This window comes from Carettochelys insculpta, chromosome 7 (assembly GCF_033958435.1).
Source record: "Carettochelys insculpta isolate YL-2023 chromosome 7, ASM3395843v1, whole genome shotgun sequence".
Lineage (NCBI taxonomy): Eukaryota > Metazoa > Chordata > Testudines > Carettochelyidae > Carettochelys > Carettochelys insculpta.
Window position 1 is genome coordinate 63,390,963 of NC_134143.1, and position 14,711 is coordinate 63,405,673.

The following is a 14,711-nucleotide window of genomic DNA, read 5'->3' on the forward strand; positions in this document are numbered from 1 at the left end:
CTCCTTCCATGAGAGCTGGAAGGTGGCTCTTCTGCAACCCCCGCTCTCAAAAAGGATCTGGCCCAGTCAGGTCCGGCCAGCACCAAATCACAACAAACAGGAGGACTTCTGGTCAAATGTCTCTCTTACACCCACTAGAAAGAGCTTCACATTTGACTTGGACTCTGAGACATAGAATAAGTTTAGCCAGAGGCAGCTGCACAGTACAGAGGAGCCATTCGGATTCCTACTCAGTTCCTGGTGACCAGACAATTGGACAGATTTACCCGTCTAGCTGCCTGCCCTCAACCACTATCTAGATCTGCTCCTGGTCACGGAAAGGTGCAGGACGCTAACACTTCAGTCAGGTCTCTTGGGGAGCGTCAGCTTAATTGCCCCTCGGGATCAAACCTGCTGTCTACGCCAATGCAAAACTCCTGCTGACATAAGAGGTCAGCATATAAGAGAGTAGAAATTGCAGGTGCAGGGAAATTCTTTCCAGCTGAAGTGCAGCATGAGCTTAACCAAGGCTGCTGGAGCTGAAAGCCAACTTGCTTTTTCTAATAGTTTTAAAAACATTGTTCAGCTTCCACTGCCCAGCTCTGCACAAGCTATATATTTCAGGCACGCGTAACCCAAACATACGTCCTTGTTCACCACTCGTACCATGAAGTCTGCCACTTACAGAGACCCATAGCACTATACGTACTATAATGCTTCCCCTCGTGTCTTTAAGATTGTAAGTTTGATTATAAATTTCTTGGGGGTAGAGATTTTATTATTGTTTAGCACAATGTAACTACCATCTAACGCCACGTGTCCTTGCCATAAAACACTATGCAGTTCATAGACAGCATAATGGTCTACAACTCAGTACTGGTGTGGTGGATGAACTTATTACAAACCATATTAAAAAGCAGCATTAATATAACTAGGTACCTTCAAAATAAGATCATAAATTTGATCTTTGGCAGGTATAAACTAGCATAGCTCCATTACCTTTAAAGCTGATTTACAGCAGCTGAAAACATAACCCATGTCTGCATAGCGCAAAATGCCAAGACAAATTAAAATTGAGAATAGATTTTTTTATCATCTATAGCTACAGGTTGAGCCCCTAATCCAGAACTCTCTCATTTGGCAACATCTGTAATCCGGCATGATTTTAGTTACTAGAGAACCACTTCTCATGGGTGTGGCCAAGTTTCCCCACAGCCCCATAAAGTTTGTTTTCAGCCACCAGTCCTGGCTCTCAGTGTCCTGTGCTGTTACTTAGCTGTAATTTGCTCCTGAATGTCTTCTAAGAGCCCAGTAAGAAGTGGAAGTGCTGGTGATGCGGCTAGACAATAATACCCCTCTGAAACCATGCCCCTACTCATACATCTGATGAAGTGGTTCTTTGCCCACGAAAGCTTATGCTCCAAAGTATCTGTTAGTCTATAAGGTGCCACAAGACTTTTTGTTGTTCACCAGGCTACGGACTAACAGGGCTACCTCTCTGATACTAGACAATATTGGCCTTCAGTACTCTGGCAAATTCTCTCATCGAGCACTGGTCAGGTCCTGAGGGTGCCGGACTAGAGAGGTTCAACCTGTACTACTGCTTACCCACTAGCTGAATTACACTGTTCTACTACGTTAACACTGAAACCCAACCACAACTCGATACGGATCCATTCTGTAGCGGACTCTTTAGCCTGGCCAAGTTCCGCGGCGACAGACTTGGAGCCACGCGTTTCGGCAGGGTGCGGCGGTAGCTCGCTGGCCAGGCACAAGCGGATAAGGCGAAGGCAGCAAAGGCGAGCTGCTTGGAGCAGAACAAGCCGACCGCAGCTGTGCGCATTACAGGCCCGGCTGGCCAGCCAGAAACCAAGGCGGGTTGGGTCGGGTCGGGGGGGGATCTAACCCGAGTTTGTATTATGCCATAGACACAACAGGCCGCCCAGGGCAAGGAGCTCCGCGGCCCTTTGCAACAGGACGCCCCGCCCGCGGGGAGTCACTCAAGGCACAGGTTAGCTCAGAGCAGCGGCTTTCTCGGGGTGCTCGCGCTTCTGCCGTGCCCGCCGCCGGCGGGTCCGAAGTCAGCCGAGCTCCCCCTGCCGCTCTCCGGCGGGGGCCAACCTCCCGGAGCAGAGAGGTACCGAGTCACATGATGGGGCAGGGACTTGCACGGGTCACGCTGCCCCGGGCCTGCACAGCCGCGCTCATCGGCACCCAGGGCAAACCCCGTGCCGCCCCCGCGGGGTCCAGGCACACAGCAGCCCCACGCGCCCCACTGCTGGGTCTTCTGCCTGGCCAGCCTCAGCCCCTGCACACAACCGCTTGCGGGGGAAGGGGGATCAGCCTCACCTTCCTCTTTGCAGTCGCGGCTCAGCAGAGAAGCAGCAGCACCCCGCCCTGCCGGCGCACCTCTCGCCGGGCAGGCTGCAGCGGGCCGGACCTCGGCGCAGACCCCGGTGCAGTTGCAGATCGGGAGGAAAGGCCAGGCGCTTAGGCTCCCCCGAGCCCGCGTGGCCCGCCCTGCAGGAGCTCGTGGGCGGTACTGAGCGGCGCCTGGGAGCCAGAGCGACCCGTGCCGGACGGGAGACGAACGCAGCCGCCGCTGGCTCTGCAGCGCACAGGTTTGGAAGCTCGGTGCTGCCTCCCGCGCTCACTGCTCCGCTCCGCCGCAGGGGGGCGCTGAGGGAGCGGGCGCTGCGTGGGGCGCAGAAGGGACGGACCCTCCTCCATGCCTTTCTATCAGACTGGAGCCTGCGGCAGCCTTAGAGGGGCAGCGGAGTTAGTCTGTATCTTCAAAAGCAACAAGAAGTCCTGGGGCACCTTATAGACTAACATATTCTGGAGCAGAAGCTTTCGTGGGCAAAGCCCACGAAAGCTTCTGCTCCAGAATATGTTAGTCTATAAGGTGCCCCAGGACTTCTTGTGTCAACATGTTCACCAATAACTTCAGCCGGGGCCAGGGGAATGGCAGGAAGGGCCAGCTGGCTTCTCAGGTGTCCCCATCCAGTGTCCCCGCTTCCAAATGGGAAGGGTAGTACCTACCAAATATCAAGACAAGGGGTATCTTCCAGGCCCAGAGATGAAAGGAATTACTGCTCAATGGTGCAGTCTACTTTGCACCCTGCTGGCCATGCACCCTGCTGGAGGAAGAGGGTGATTCCAAAGCTCATGGAGAGCCCTTCTTCTAGATGTGCCCTATTCCCAAAATTTCCTCTTCCACTGGTGTCGCTTAAGTTTAGACCCCAGGGTGGGACATGCGGAGAGAGGATTCTGTAAGGCTGTCCTAGAAGCTTTAGTTTAAAATATTCTCCTAGATGTGGGTTTGTTTCATTTCAACCTTGTGTTATTTTTTTCCTACCTGCAAAGCTAAAGTAACTCAGAGGGTTTAGAGTATCACACAGACGAGTTGCTAGCTTAATACAAGAACAGGAATAGTCTTGGAACATGGTTGAAGGCACTGCTTCCTCAAATCCTAAATGTTGAACCTCTTCTCTAAAATTAAATCAAATGGTTTAGTGTCCACACCTTCCTATTGCTAGTGTGCTATGTATAAGATCCTGACAACAAAATGCACTGTAAACACAATTAAGTTGTTCCTACTGGCTTTTAATGGCTTTATTGCGAGAAATGTAAAAACAGTGAAATAGAAAACTGATTAAGGTTCATATATTTTCAATGTAAGTTGAAAATTTCAACATGGGAATGGTGAATTGGAGGACCCGTTTTCTTAAGCCAATGACTCAATTATGTTCTGATCTAAGCTGTGATAGTAGAACTCCTCAGTGGCAGGTGGTATCAGCTAACAAATATGATGGGGTGAGGGCCAGAAAGACTTGCACATGGTTTAGAATTATAATTTAGAAGAGCATAATCCAAAGTATAATAGTGGGCAATGTTTCCTCTAATCTTTCCATCCCTATGGGGCATAATTTTTATGTGCACGGAGGCACGTGCAAATGTGCTCCACTAGTAGAAACAAAACCCTAGAGGACTTTGCTAATAAGGCAGGTGACATCTGAGATTCTCCCAAGTGGCTGCACAAACACGCAGCTTCCAGGAAACATGGAAGGTGAACTATACAAATCAGAATAAACTGCAGGGAGGAGAAGTCATCATCCTGTGGCACCTTATAGCCTAACATTTTGGAGCATAAGCTTTCATGGGCAAAGACCCACTGTCGAGGGGGAGTCAGAGGAGTATTTAAAGAGGGGAGTCCTAATAAAAGGGAGGTCCAGAGCTGACAAGGTCTATTCAAGTATTGGAGGGGTAGCCATGTTAGTCTGGATCTGTGACAGCAACAAAGGGTCCTATGGCACCTTATAGACTAACAGAAAAGTTTTGAGCATGAGCTTTCATGAGCACAGACTCACTTCATCAGGTGCTGGTCTTGGAAATCTGCAGGGCCAGGTATAAATAAGCCAGAGCAAGGATGGGGATAACAAGGTTAGCTCAGTCAGCAAGGGTGAGGCTTTACTACCAAATGTTGATCTGGAGGCATGAACACCAAGGGAGGGGAAGCTGCTTTTGGATTTAGCCAGCCATTCACAGTCTTTGTTTAAGCCTGAGCTGAGGGCATCGCATTTGTAGATGAATTGTAGCTCAGAAATTTCTCTTTGGAGTCTGGTCCTGAAATTTTTTTGCTGTAGGATAGCTACTTTTAAGTCTGCTACTGTGTGGCCTGGGAGATTGAAGTGCTCTCCTATGGGTTTTTGTATATTGCCATTTCTGATATCTGATTTGTGTGCGTTTATTCTTTTACGTAGAGACTGTCCAGTTTGTCCGATGTATATAGCAGAGGGGCATTGCTGGCACACGATGGCAAAGTATATTGTTAGATGTGCAGCTGAATGAACCCACGATGGTGTGGCTGATCTGGTTAAGTCCTGTAATGGTGTTGCTGGTGTAGATATGTGGACAGAGCTGGCAACATGGTTTGTTGCATGGATGGGTCCCTGAGTTAGAGTGACTGTGATGCAGTGTATAGTTGCTGGTTAGGATTTGCTTCAGGTTGGCAGGTTGTCTGTGGGCAAGGACTGGTCTGGCTCCCAAGGCCTGTGAAAGTGGGGAATCATTGTCCAGGATGGGTTGTAAATCTCTGATGATGCGCTGTCGAGGTTTTAACTGAGGACCATAGGTGATGGCTAGTGGTGTTCTGTTGGTTTCTCTCGTGGGCTTGTCCCGTAGTAAGAGGCTTCGTGGCACACGTCTGGCTCTGTTGATCTGTTTTTTCACTTCCTCAGTTGGGTATTGCAGTTTCAAGAATGCTTGGTAGAGATCCTGTAGGTGTTTGTCTCTGTCGGAAGGGTTGGAGCAAATGCGGTTATATCTTAGTGCTTGGCTGTAGACAATGGACCGTGTGGTGTGTCTGGGATGGAAGCTGGAGGCATGAAGGTAGGTGTAGCTGTCAGTAGGTTTATGGTACAGGGTGGTATTTATGTGGCCATCATGTATTAGCACCATGGTGTCCAGGAAGTGGATCTCGTGTGTGGACTGTTCCAGGCTGAGGTTGATGTTGGGGTGAAAGTTGTTGAAGTCCTGGTGGAATTCCTCCAGAGTCTCCTTCCCATGGGTCCAGATGATGAAGATGTCATCAATGTAGCATAAGTAGAGACGGGGTGTTAGTGGACGAGAACTAAGGAAGCACTGTTCCAGTCAGCCATGAAAATATTGGTATATTGAGGGGCCATGCGGGTACCCATAGCTGTGCCGCTGATTTGAAGGTATATATCATTGCCAAATCTGAAATAGTTGCGTGCGAGGATAAAGTTACAGAGCTCAGCCATCAGATGTGCTGTAGCATCATCAGGGATACTGTTCCAGACAGCATTTATTCCATCTTTGTGTGGGATGTTGGTATAGAGAGCCTCTACATCCATGGTGGCTAGGATAGTGTTCAGCCAGGGTAGAAATGGCCCATTATCAGTAATATAGGTCAAGAGAGGAGAAAAAACAAGTCAGATCAGTCAGGGGGATGTGGGCCATTGTCAGAGTCTAAGGTAGAGGTGTGAACTTCCAGAGCAGAGAAACTGCTTTTGTAAGGGGCTAACCACTCCCAGTCTCTGGAGTCAAATTTGCAAATGAATTGCAGCTCAGAGATTTCTCTATTTGATTTTTGAAAAAAATTTGTTGTAGGACTGCTACTTTTAAATCTGTTAAGTGTGTCCAGGGAGATTGAAGTGTTCTCCTACACGTTTATGTACGTTACTGTTCCTGATGTCTAATTGATGTCCATTTATTCTTTTACGTAGAGACTGTCCGGTTTGGCCAATGTAAATTGCAGTGGGGCATTGCTGGCACATGATGGCATATATTATATTAGTAGATGCGCAGGTGAAGGCGCCCCTGATGGTATGGTTGATGTTAGGTCCTGTGATGATATTGCTAGTGCAGCTCCATGAGCAGAGTTGGCTGTGACGTTTGTTGCAGGGATTGGTTCCAGGTTTAGAGTTACTGTGTTGTGGTCTATAGAGCGCTTTTGAAAAGGAGTGGCATTTAGGGAAGATGTAAGGGACAGACAGCGCTGATGTACAGGAAAAGGGGTGGTCTATTTGTTGGGTGTATCCTCCAAGATATAAAAACTTGATCAGTAAGAGAAAGTTAAGGACAAATCTCCCGCACCCCCCAGGCACAGTGGAATGAGCACTGCTTTGGTGCAGAGGGAGACTGGCCACAATTTTCAGTGGCTGTATCAGTTTCTCAGTGTAAGGCACTTGGCTTTGCCAGCCCGTGACTTCATGCAACCCCTTGTGCAGCCAGTGACTTCTTCCTTTACAGGTTGCTGGTGAACTTGGGGATTATGTGACTTCTGACTAAGAAGCAAGGATGGCACACAGCAAAACACAAGACAGACATATTTAACCCTTATGGTCCCGGCTCTACAAGTAGTTTTGCAGAGTGAGCCCTCTGCAGCCATACTGAATGCAGTGCAGGCTAGAGGAGATGACAGAGGAAACCCCAGATACAAGATGAAACCAGTGGAACAAACTTGACATCCACTGAGCTGCCAACATGCTCCCCACTGCACTTGCAGCCTTCTGCAGCTGAAGGACACTGTCAGCTGAAGAGGGCATACTGAAGACCTAAGGTACTTTAGAGCGGTGTTTCTAAAGTGTGGTACATGTACCATGAGGGGTATGTGACAGGATTTCGAGGGGTAATGTGGCCAAAAATAAGGTCACTAAAAATCAGGAAATAAGTACTGCGACGGCATTGAGGGAGGGGGTACCGCGATAAGGCCAAAATCCTGAAAGGGGTACATAATTTTTTTTTAAGTTTGGGAAACACTGATTTAAAGAATAACACCACCCTTGAAAGAAAGACAGCGCATGAAGTTATATTACTTCACATTACTAAAAAAGAAGTCCTGCTTGAAGTAGGAGGAAGGAAGAGGAATGCCAATAGAGACATCTAAAGCAGAAATAATGCACTCTTCTGGGAGTCAGGAAATCCTTAATGAAAAAGGATGTGCATTTTAACTTTTTGCTTTCACGAATGTCGTCCTTTTACATGTACCATAGTTCTAGTATCACCAGATTGCAAAATCTATTGAGATGTAATACTTGTGCTCTAGAGCTGTTGAGAAAGAGTGAGACTTGGCTGTTCTCTTCCTTACATCCACAAGCAACATACATATATTCTTAAGGAGATTGTTTTCTTCATGTAGAAGCAGCTAACTATTCTATTTCAAGGTACCTATTCTCCCTTTAATAAAATACCATAATGGCAGTCTGACTGATAGCTTCTCCTGGACAATATGCTGCTGCTCTTTGATCAGCTGATTGTGGTCACCTTTAGTAGGAGTACAGATTAATACCTGGTCTAAAAATCAATGGGTTTTACCATCACCTAAGGGGGGAACCAGATCCAGTCTTCTTCAGTTCACATTATAGACCCCCTTCCATGTTGCTAATACAAGAGCAACAGCTTCAGTACACATTTAATACTGAAATTATAACATGGTCTTATCCCACCTGCCTTTTTCTAATAAACTGGGACTTATTTTCAGAGGGGTAGCTGTGTTAAGCTGTTACAGCAAGAATGAGGAGTTCTGTAGCATCTTACAGAGTAACAAATTTTGGGGGGCATAAGCCCACAAAAGCAATCTGCCTTTGGACAGGTGCATATAAATTGCATGCATGTATTCAATGGCAAAATTTTCCCTTAATTACATAAACACTAATTTTGGATAGCAATAATGCCATATAAATGGAAAGAAACCTAGATGGTGAAATAGCTTTATTATTCTTGGTATCATACAGTGTAGTACAGAATTTGAACATTTTGTTTTGGAAATCAACAAAAAGCATCCTCAAAATCACAGCTTAGTAAAGTTTATATAAGGCTATAACTATTTGAAATGTACAATTTTACACACCATGGTCACAGACCATCCACATCCAACAGCACAATAAATGCAAAAAACATGTGTGGACCAAGTTTAAGTTCACACTGGTTCCCCACACCAGTAAAAAAGTAAATCTGTTTCTAACTTTTGAAATGCCTTCATGGATAAAATTATGAGGCTTCCGAAAATAAGATTTTACATAGAGACACTGGAACAGAACCATTTACCATGGAAATCTAGCTCACAACTAATATATTCAGTATTCACTTTACAATCTCTGTACAGTCCCATCCATTTCAGAATTAACTTGCCATTATCTTTGTACTATACAAAAGAGAAATGGAAAAAAACTACAGTGCTATATTAACCTTTAGTACTAAACTATGAAGAACCTGTAACACACAAGAAAATACACAAACATGTTCAGATTATTAAGTGAACAAAACTTGCTGAGAGCAGGCACTGTATATATGAACAGAATGCTTAGCATGTCCTCCCATCTGTAGTAGGAGGGAAGTAGTGAGTGATTAGAACACAGACTTGAGTCAGAAGACTTGGGCTCCAATTCTAATTTTGCCGTATACTGTGTGACCTTGAGCAAGTTATAAACTCTGTGCATCAGTTTCCCATCTATAAAATGGAGATAATACCTACTCACCACTTGGCAATTTAAGATCGTTGGATGAAAAGTGCTATACAAGTGCAAAAAACTGTGTTTTGAAGTTAGCTGAAGTTTTAGTCACTGAGAAACTGTGAGAATAAATGTGCCCACTGCAATCTTCATGTAAGTGGGTCTTTGTTCAGCTATTTCAGGGGTAGGGAACCTATTTTTGGATTGGGTGGCAATGACCCACAGAAAAATCAGTCAGGGGCCACACAAGTGAGAAGTGCTAAAAAAACAAAACAAAAACAGATCCCACACGTCACTGATGTGGGCAACTAAAAAACAAAGAGACATTCCCCTCATTCTCTTCACACACCTGCCCCAGCCTAAGGGGGTCAAGGCAAGTAGATTTTGTGGGCATCCCTAGGCTCTGGGCTGGACCAAAAATCAGGGGTTCAGTGTGGATGGGGGCTGGCAGGAAGAGGGCTTGGACTGTGGGGTCTGGGCAAAAGTGGGGTGCAGGAGTGGGCTGGGGGTCTGACCAGGAGGGTGTGTTGGAGCAGTCTGGGGATGTGTGGAGGTCACTTATATGATGCAGTGCGTTGCCACTACCAGGCACCACCCCCATCCTTCTTTGATTGGCTGCAATTACAACCAGCCTGTGTGGGGGGAAGGACCTCTCCAGGCAGCATGGCACTGCCATTCCCCCAGTGGCAGAAGGGGAAGTGGAGGAGCGCAGAACAGCTTCCTGCCCCCACTAGGCAGGGCCTGTAGCCTGGATCCATCCCCAGCTTCCCTAACTCTGGCCCATGAGGCTTGAGGCTTCACACCCACTCATCCTGGAGTGGGCCAGATGCTGGGGGAAGCCCTGAGATTTGGGGGCTGGACCCAGGAGACCTGCAGGCCAGTTCTGGACCATGGGTTCCCCACCCCTGAGCTCTTTGGTGAACCCCATTTAAGGGTTCCATTGCTGCAGATGGGAAGAGGAGGAAGTGCACATGGATAGATCAGAAGGCCAGGAAACCACTGCAGTCAGCACAGGAAATGCTCAATACTTGCCCTTTCTGTTGATGGGAAGAGTGACAGTCCAGGGGATACAGTTATAGAGTAAAAGTTTTATTATCTGGCATACTCAGTACCACATAATAAAATGTGCCAGTTGGTAGAGCTGGGGCCAACAGCTGGTCCCATTCTACCCCACACCCCAAGCCAGAGAGTGGGCAGCCATATTTTGGATATCATAGGTTACATCTAATTCCAAGTCACATACCTGGAAGCCAGTGTTTTTAGAGAAGAGAGGGGAGCTGTAAGTAATAGTAACATACAAAAATGTACTTATTTCTAAGTGAAAGGTACACCCTGTGTTTAGGGGGGAAAAAACCAAACTATTAAATGCTGCTGATTCAGCATTTAGTGAAATACAGCATCTGCATATATACAGAAATTTTACGTATTTTGTTTCATCATTGAGTAAACACACAGGGAGGTTAAGTGACTTGTCTAAATTTTGTGGCGAAGTCTGATACAAAACTCAAGAGTTCTGAGAATCCGTTCTTTGCTCTAACCACTAACAATGCCTGAACAGAATTACCAGAAAACAATCTGAAATAAAGAGTTGATTTTGCAGGTTAAAAAAAACGTACATGCAAATTATAATACCAGACCATGCCTGAAAGACTTAATGTTCTAATAATTTTTTCATTTCTCTACATATATCTTGAGTCATGTGCTTATTTAATAGAAAGAGGAGGATCTGTTCATGTTTTTCAATCTGTGGGGGGGAAGAACAGAGAATATGAGCAAGCATATTGCCATATACAATATTACATAAATACTTGTTTTAAAAATGAATCAACCTTACAGCCAGTCACTTTTCAATACTTGTTCTAGGTACTACAAATGAACCCGAGTTGCTCCCATGCTAGTTTGAGAGATTTAGAATGATCTCTCTCTGTTTTGTGAAAAAACACAGCATGGTACAAAGTGATCTTGGCTAACCCCCAATTGTTATTGTAAAGACATTCCCAAGGAGAGCTCCGATGAGGTGCTGGAAATGTCAGAAAAATCAATGGTCCAGGCCAACAGAAAGTGAACCTATTCACAGCGCCACATTCTATCGTTCTCATTCAGTAGTGTGCTACCTATGGCTAGTCATTTCCTGGAAGCCCTTCAAACTGCATTGTCTATCTTTCTACCCATCTATTTCAGGGGATTAAGAGCCAGCCTCCTTTTCACATCTTGCTCTTCTCTCCCTTCCCTTCTCTTACTTACATATGCCCCTCTGCCCCCACCCACTATTTACAGGGCTGGATGGAGAAGTTTGGTGGATTCCTCATGGCTACAGTTCAAACGGCTACTTGAGACAAAACGATTTTGCTTCACCCTGTAGTATGACAGGGAAAAAGCAAGGAGTAAACTCAATTACAGGATGGTTTTATATGATCTACCAGTCTCTGACTGGTAGCGGCATCAGCATTCCCCCTCTGAACTTCGCTGGCTTCCATGCCAACCACCTCATCAGTGGAAACATTCTCCTTTCCCCCAGAAATTATCAGGCCAGATGAATGCTTCTAGCCCTGCTCCCGGCTCAAAGACACCAACTACTACTAAACCATAGGACTCCTCCTTAAAAATGAGAATGGGCCTTCAAGAATCTGAAGTTGAATTTTAAACACTTATTTTTTTACAAAAACGAAACAAAATTAGATCCTGTCTGTCACGCACCCATAATGCTCCTTATTTTTCAGAGCAAAGCTGGTTGGTCTTCCCAAAAATTCTTGATGTGATTCTGCCTACTGATTCAATTTAAGATACCATTTCTAGCATTACTTCATGCCTGTGTCTACACTAGCCCAAAATTTCAAAATGACCATGCAAATGGCCATTTCGAAGTTTACTAATGAAGCGCTAAAATACGTATTCAGCACCTCATTAGAATGCTGGCAGCCGCGGCACTTTACAATCTATGCGACTCATCCAGACGGGGCTCCTTTTTGAAAGGACCCCAGCAACTTTGAAATCCCCTTATTGCTACCTGCTGTTAGGAATAAGGGGATTTCGAAGTTGCTGCGGTCCTTTCGAAAAGGAGCCCCGTCTGGATGAGCTGCGTGGTGGCGAGCCGCGTCAATTTCTAAGTGCCGCGGCTGCTGGCATTCTAATGAGGCACTGAATTTGTATTTTATCGCTTCATCAGTAAACTCTGAAACGGCCATTTGCATGGCCATTTCAAAGTTTTGGGCTCATGCAGATGTAGCCCGTAAGTCTAACTAATTACCCGCTAAATTCAATCTGAAAAATAAACAGTTTTGAGTCGCACAAGTATCTGTTCACACACATGCGCTTCTGTAGCCCTTATAAGTGATACCATTTAATTTCTGGAATTTAATTAAGATTTAAAGTTTCAGAAATGACTGAGGGGAAGTCTTGCCTTAGACAAGCAAATAAGATTCTGCCCTGGATTTCTTGGCTTTTTTGGACTCTTGAAAACCAAGTTCTTAGTTCCACGATGAATCCGAACAGACAACTTTGTACATACTAACAAATTCACATGTACTACCTGCAACAGATGTTCTAAGATATTTAAAAAAAAAAACAATTGTGGAGGCATTATGCATGCCAAGTTGCATAATTTAATTTTTTTCACAGCTAAATTAAAATATTCTAATAAAGTTTCAGTTTTACTAAATTAAAATATTCTAATAAAGTTTTACTTTCTAATAAAGACTTTACATAGTCTTAATTTTTAAACAGTCCCTACAATTTTAATATACTATAACAATCCTACAGACATAACTGAATATTGTTTCAAGTCAACAAGTCGTCAATTTGTTACTACAGTAAACTCTTTCATATATGGCAGCACAGCACAAAAGAAAACCAAGATTAGATATTAAGAAAAAAAGTGTATGCAGAGTATTTTATTTACCAACAGTAGCACTACACTCTGTAAACTGATATTGTGGCTACTTCTACACACAACCTATCCCGTCGGAGATGGCATGGTAATGAGGAAATTCGAAGCAGGTTAATGAGGTGCTAATGTGCACATTTAGCACCTCATTAGCTTAATGGCAGCTGCATAAATTTCAAAGTGCAGACTTCGAATTGCAGATTGACAGTGTAGATGTGGGCAGCTACAAAATAAGCACCCCACTTCAACATTCCCTTACTCCAATCTAGTTTTGTAGAAGTAAGAGAAAGGGAATGTTGAAGTGGGGTGCTTATTTTGAAGCTGCCCGCATCTACACTGTCAATCTGCAATTTGAAATTTATGCAGTTGCTATGATGCTAATGAGTTGCTAAATATGCATGTTAGCACCTCATTAGCCTGCTTCAAATTGTGTCATTACCATGCCTCCTCCGACAGGAGGGGGGAGTGTAGAAGCAGCCTGTATTTGCTGTATTTGTATTTACTTTCACTATTCCATACTTACAGAAAATGTAATTAAAATTTTCTTATGGTTAAAATGTTGGTTATTTGAGAATTCCAGATGATAGCATGCTGGTTAAGACAGAGCTTATTGTAATGGTACTATACTTTTTCTTACAAATACATAGTAAAGCAATTTCAGTGCTAAGGATAAATATATTGTGGCATTCTTTTAAAGTCATAAAATAAGCACAATTCCAATGTCTTAGTATCAACAGCAAATTCTGGTTAGCTACTTCAAGTACTAATGATGGGTAACACACTTAAGTGTATTCAGTAACTTCTCATAACATTTATGTATACCCTGAACATTAATTTTACATACCTTTGTAATAAACTAGGAACTGACCAGTACTACAAAGCTAAACTATATTTTCCATGTTGCATGACATTCTGAATTATTTGATTGTAAGATATAAAATAGAAATGTTCTTTTTTTTTTTTTTTTTTAAAATAATGCTGCTTTTTTTCCCCCTTCAATTTTATTGCCAGCCACAATTGACAACTTTCCTTGCCTTTTAAAAAAATATATATATTTGGAAGGAGAATGTAAATTTAAGTTAAATCTTACTTACTTGCTTTTTTAATTCTGTGCAACAGCAACTAGCCTCCTTTGCATGTACTACAAGAAAAAAATTAAAAGGAATTTGATCAGTAGAACATCATTAATCGGCAGAATGCAATGAGAATTTAGAAGAAAGGACGTTAGTTATGGATGCACAAAATTCATTTTTTGAACAATAAACTGTTCTCACTCTTAAATTTATTCTAAGTAAAAACCAATTACCTTGATGAATACTTGGATTTCCAGAGTTGCTGTATTTGGCTAAACCTTCCATTACTAATTTGTCAGCTATGGTTAGACTACTGTTTTCAAAACACTTTTCCACCAACACCGCATGAATATTCTCACTGATTCCTTTTACTGTGATCATGACACACTTATTCATTATTAATGTTTTAAGCAAATCTATTATTAATGGAGACCATTCCATGATTCCTGGAAAATATAAATAAGAGACAACTCAGTTCTAGTTTAGACAGTAAACAGTTCACCTACTTCCTCTATACCGGGGTTCTCAACAGGTTTTTGGTGGCCTCAGTATGCAGCCAACAAAGAAAGGTTACTCACCGTAGTAACGGTGGTTCTTCGAGATGTGTCCCCGTGGGTGTTCCACATTAGGTCTCGGGCTTGCCCGGCGCCGCAGATCGGATCTTTCAAGCAGTTTCTGCCGGACCGCGCATGCGCCGGTGCGCGCCGCTCCCTTGCGTGCTCCTGGCCACGTGCGCGATCCGGTCCCCGCCAGTTCCTTGACCAACCGCCTCGGATGCTCCTGCAAAACACTAAACAGAGA

At 44.2% G+C, this 14,711-nt stretch overlaps 2 protein-coding genes across 4 annotated transcripts in view; both read right to left on the reverse strand.

Annotated features, from left to right (window-relative positions):
* VWA2 (von Willebrand factor A domain containing 2) overlaps positions 1–2,402 on the reverse strand; it is a 66,447-nt gene extending 64,045 nt beyond the window's left edge. Inside the window, exon 1 of the mRNA XM_074999834.1 lies at positions 2,329–2,402. The gene's annotated coding sequence lies outside the window, so the exon portion shown is untranslated. The remainder of the gene's footprint in view (positions 1–2,328) is intronic.
* A 5,816-nt stretch (positions 2,403–8,218) lies between these two features.
* Positions 8,219–14,711, reverse strand: part of TDRD1 (tudor domain containing 1) — a 63,748-nt gene continuing 57,255 nt past the window's right edge. For 2 of the 3 annotated variants that reach the window (XM_074999106.1, XM_074999105.1), the window contains exons 23-25: positions 14,144–14,356; positions 13,932–13,978; positions 8,219–10,698 (exon numbers count right to left, since the gene is read on the reverse strand). In XM_074999106.1, coding sequence (XP_074855207.1) covers positions 10,606–10,698; positions 13,932–13,978; positions 14,144–14,356 — 353 coding nt within the window. In that variant the 3' untranslated portion in view covers positions 8,219–10,605. Of the gene's footprint in view, positions 10,699–13,931; positions 13,979–14,143; positions 14,357–14,711 lie in introns of those variants that run through there. The other variant, XM_074999107.1, reaches the window with a different exon arrangement.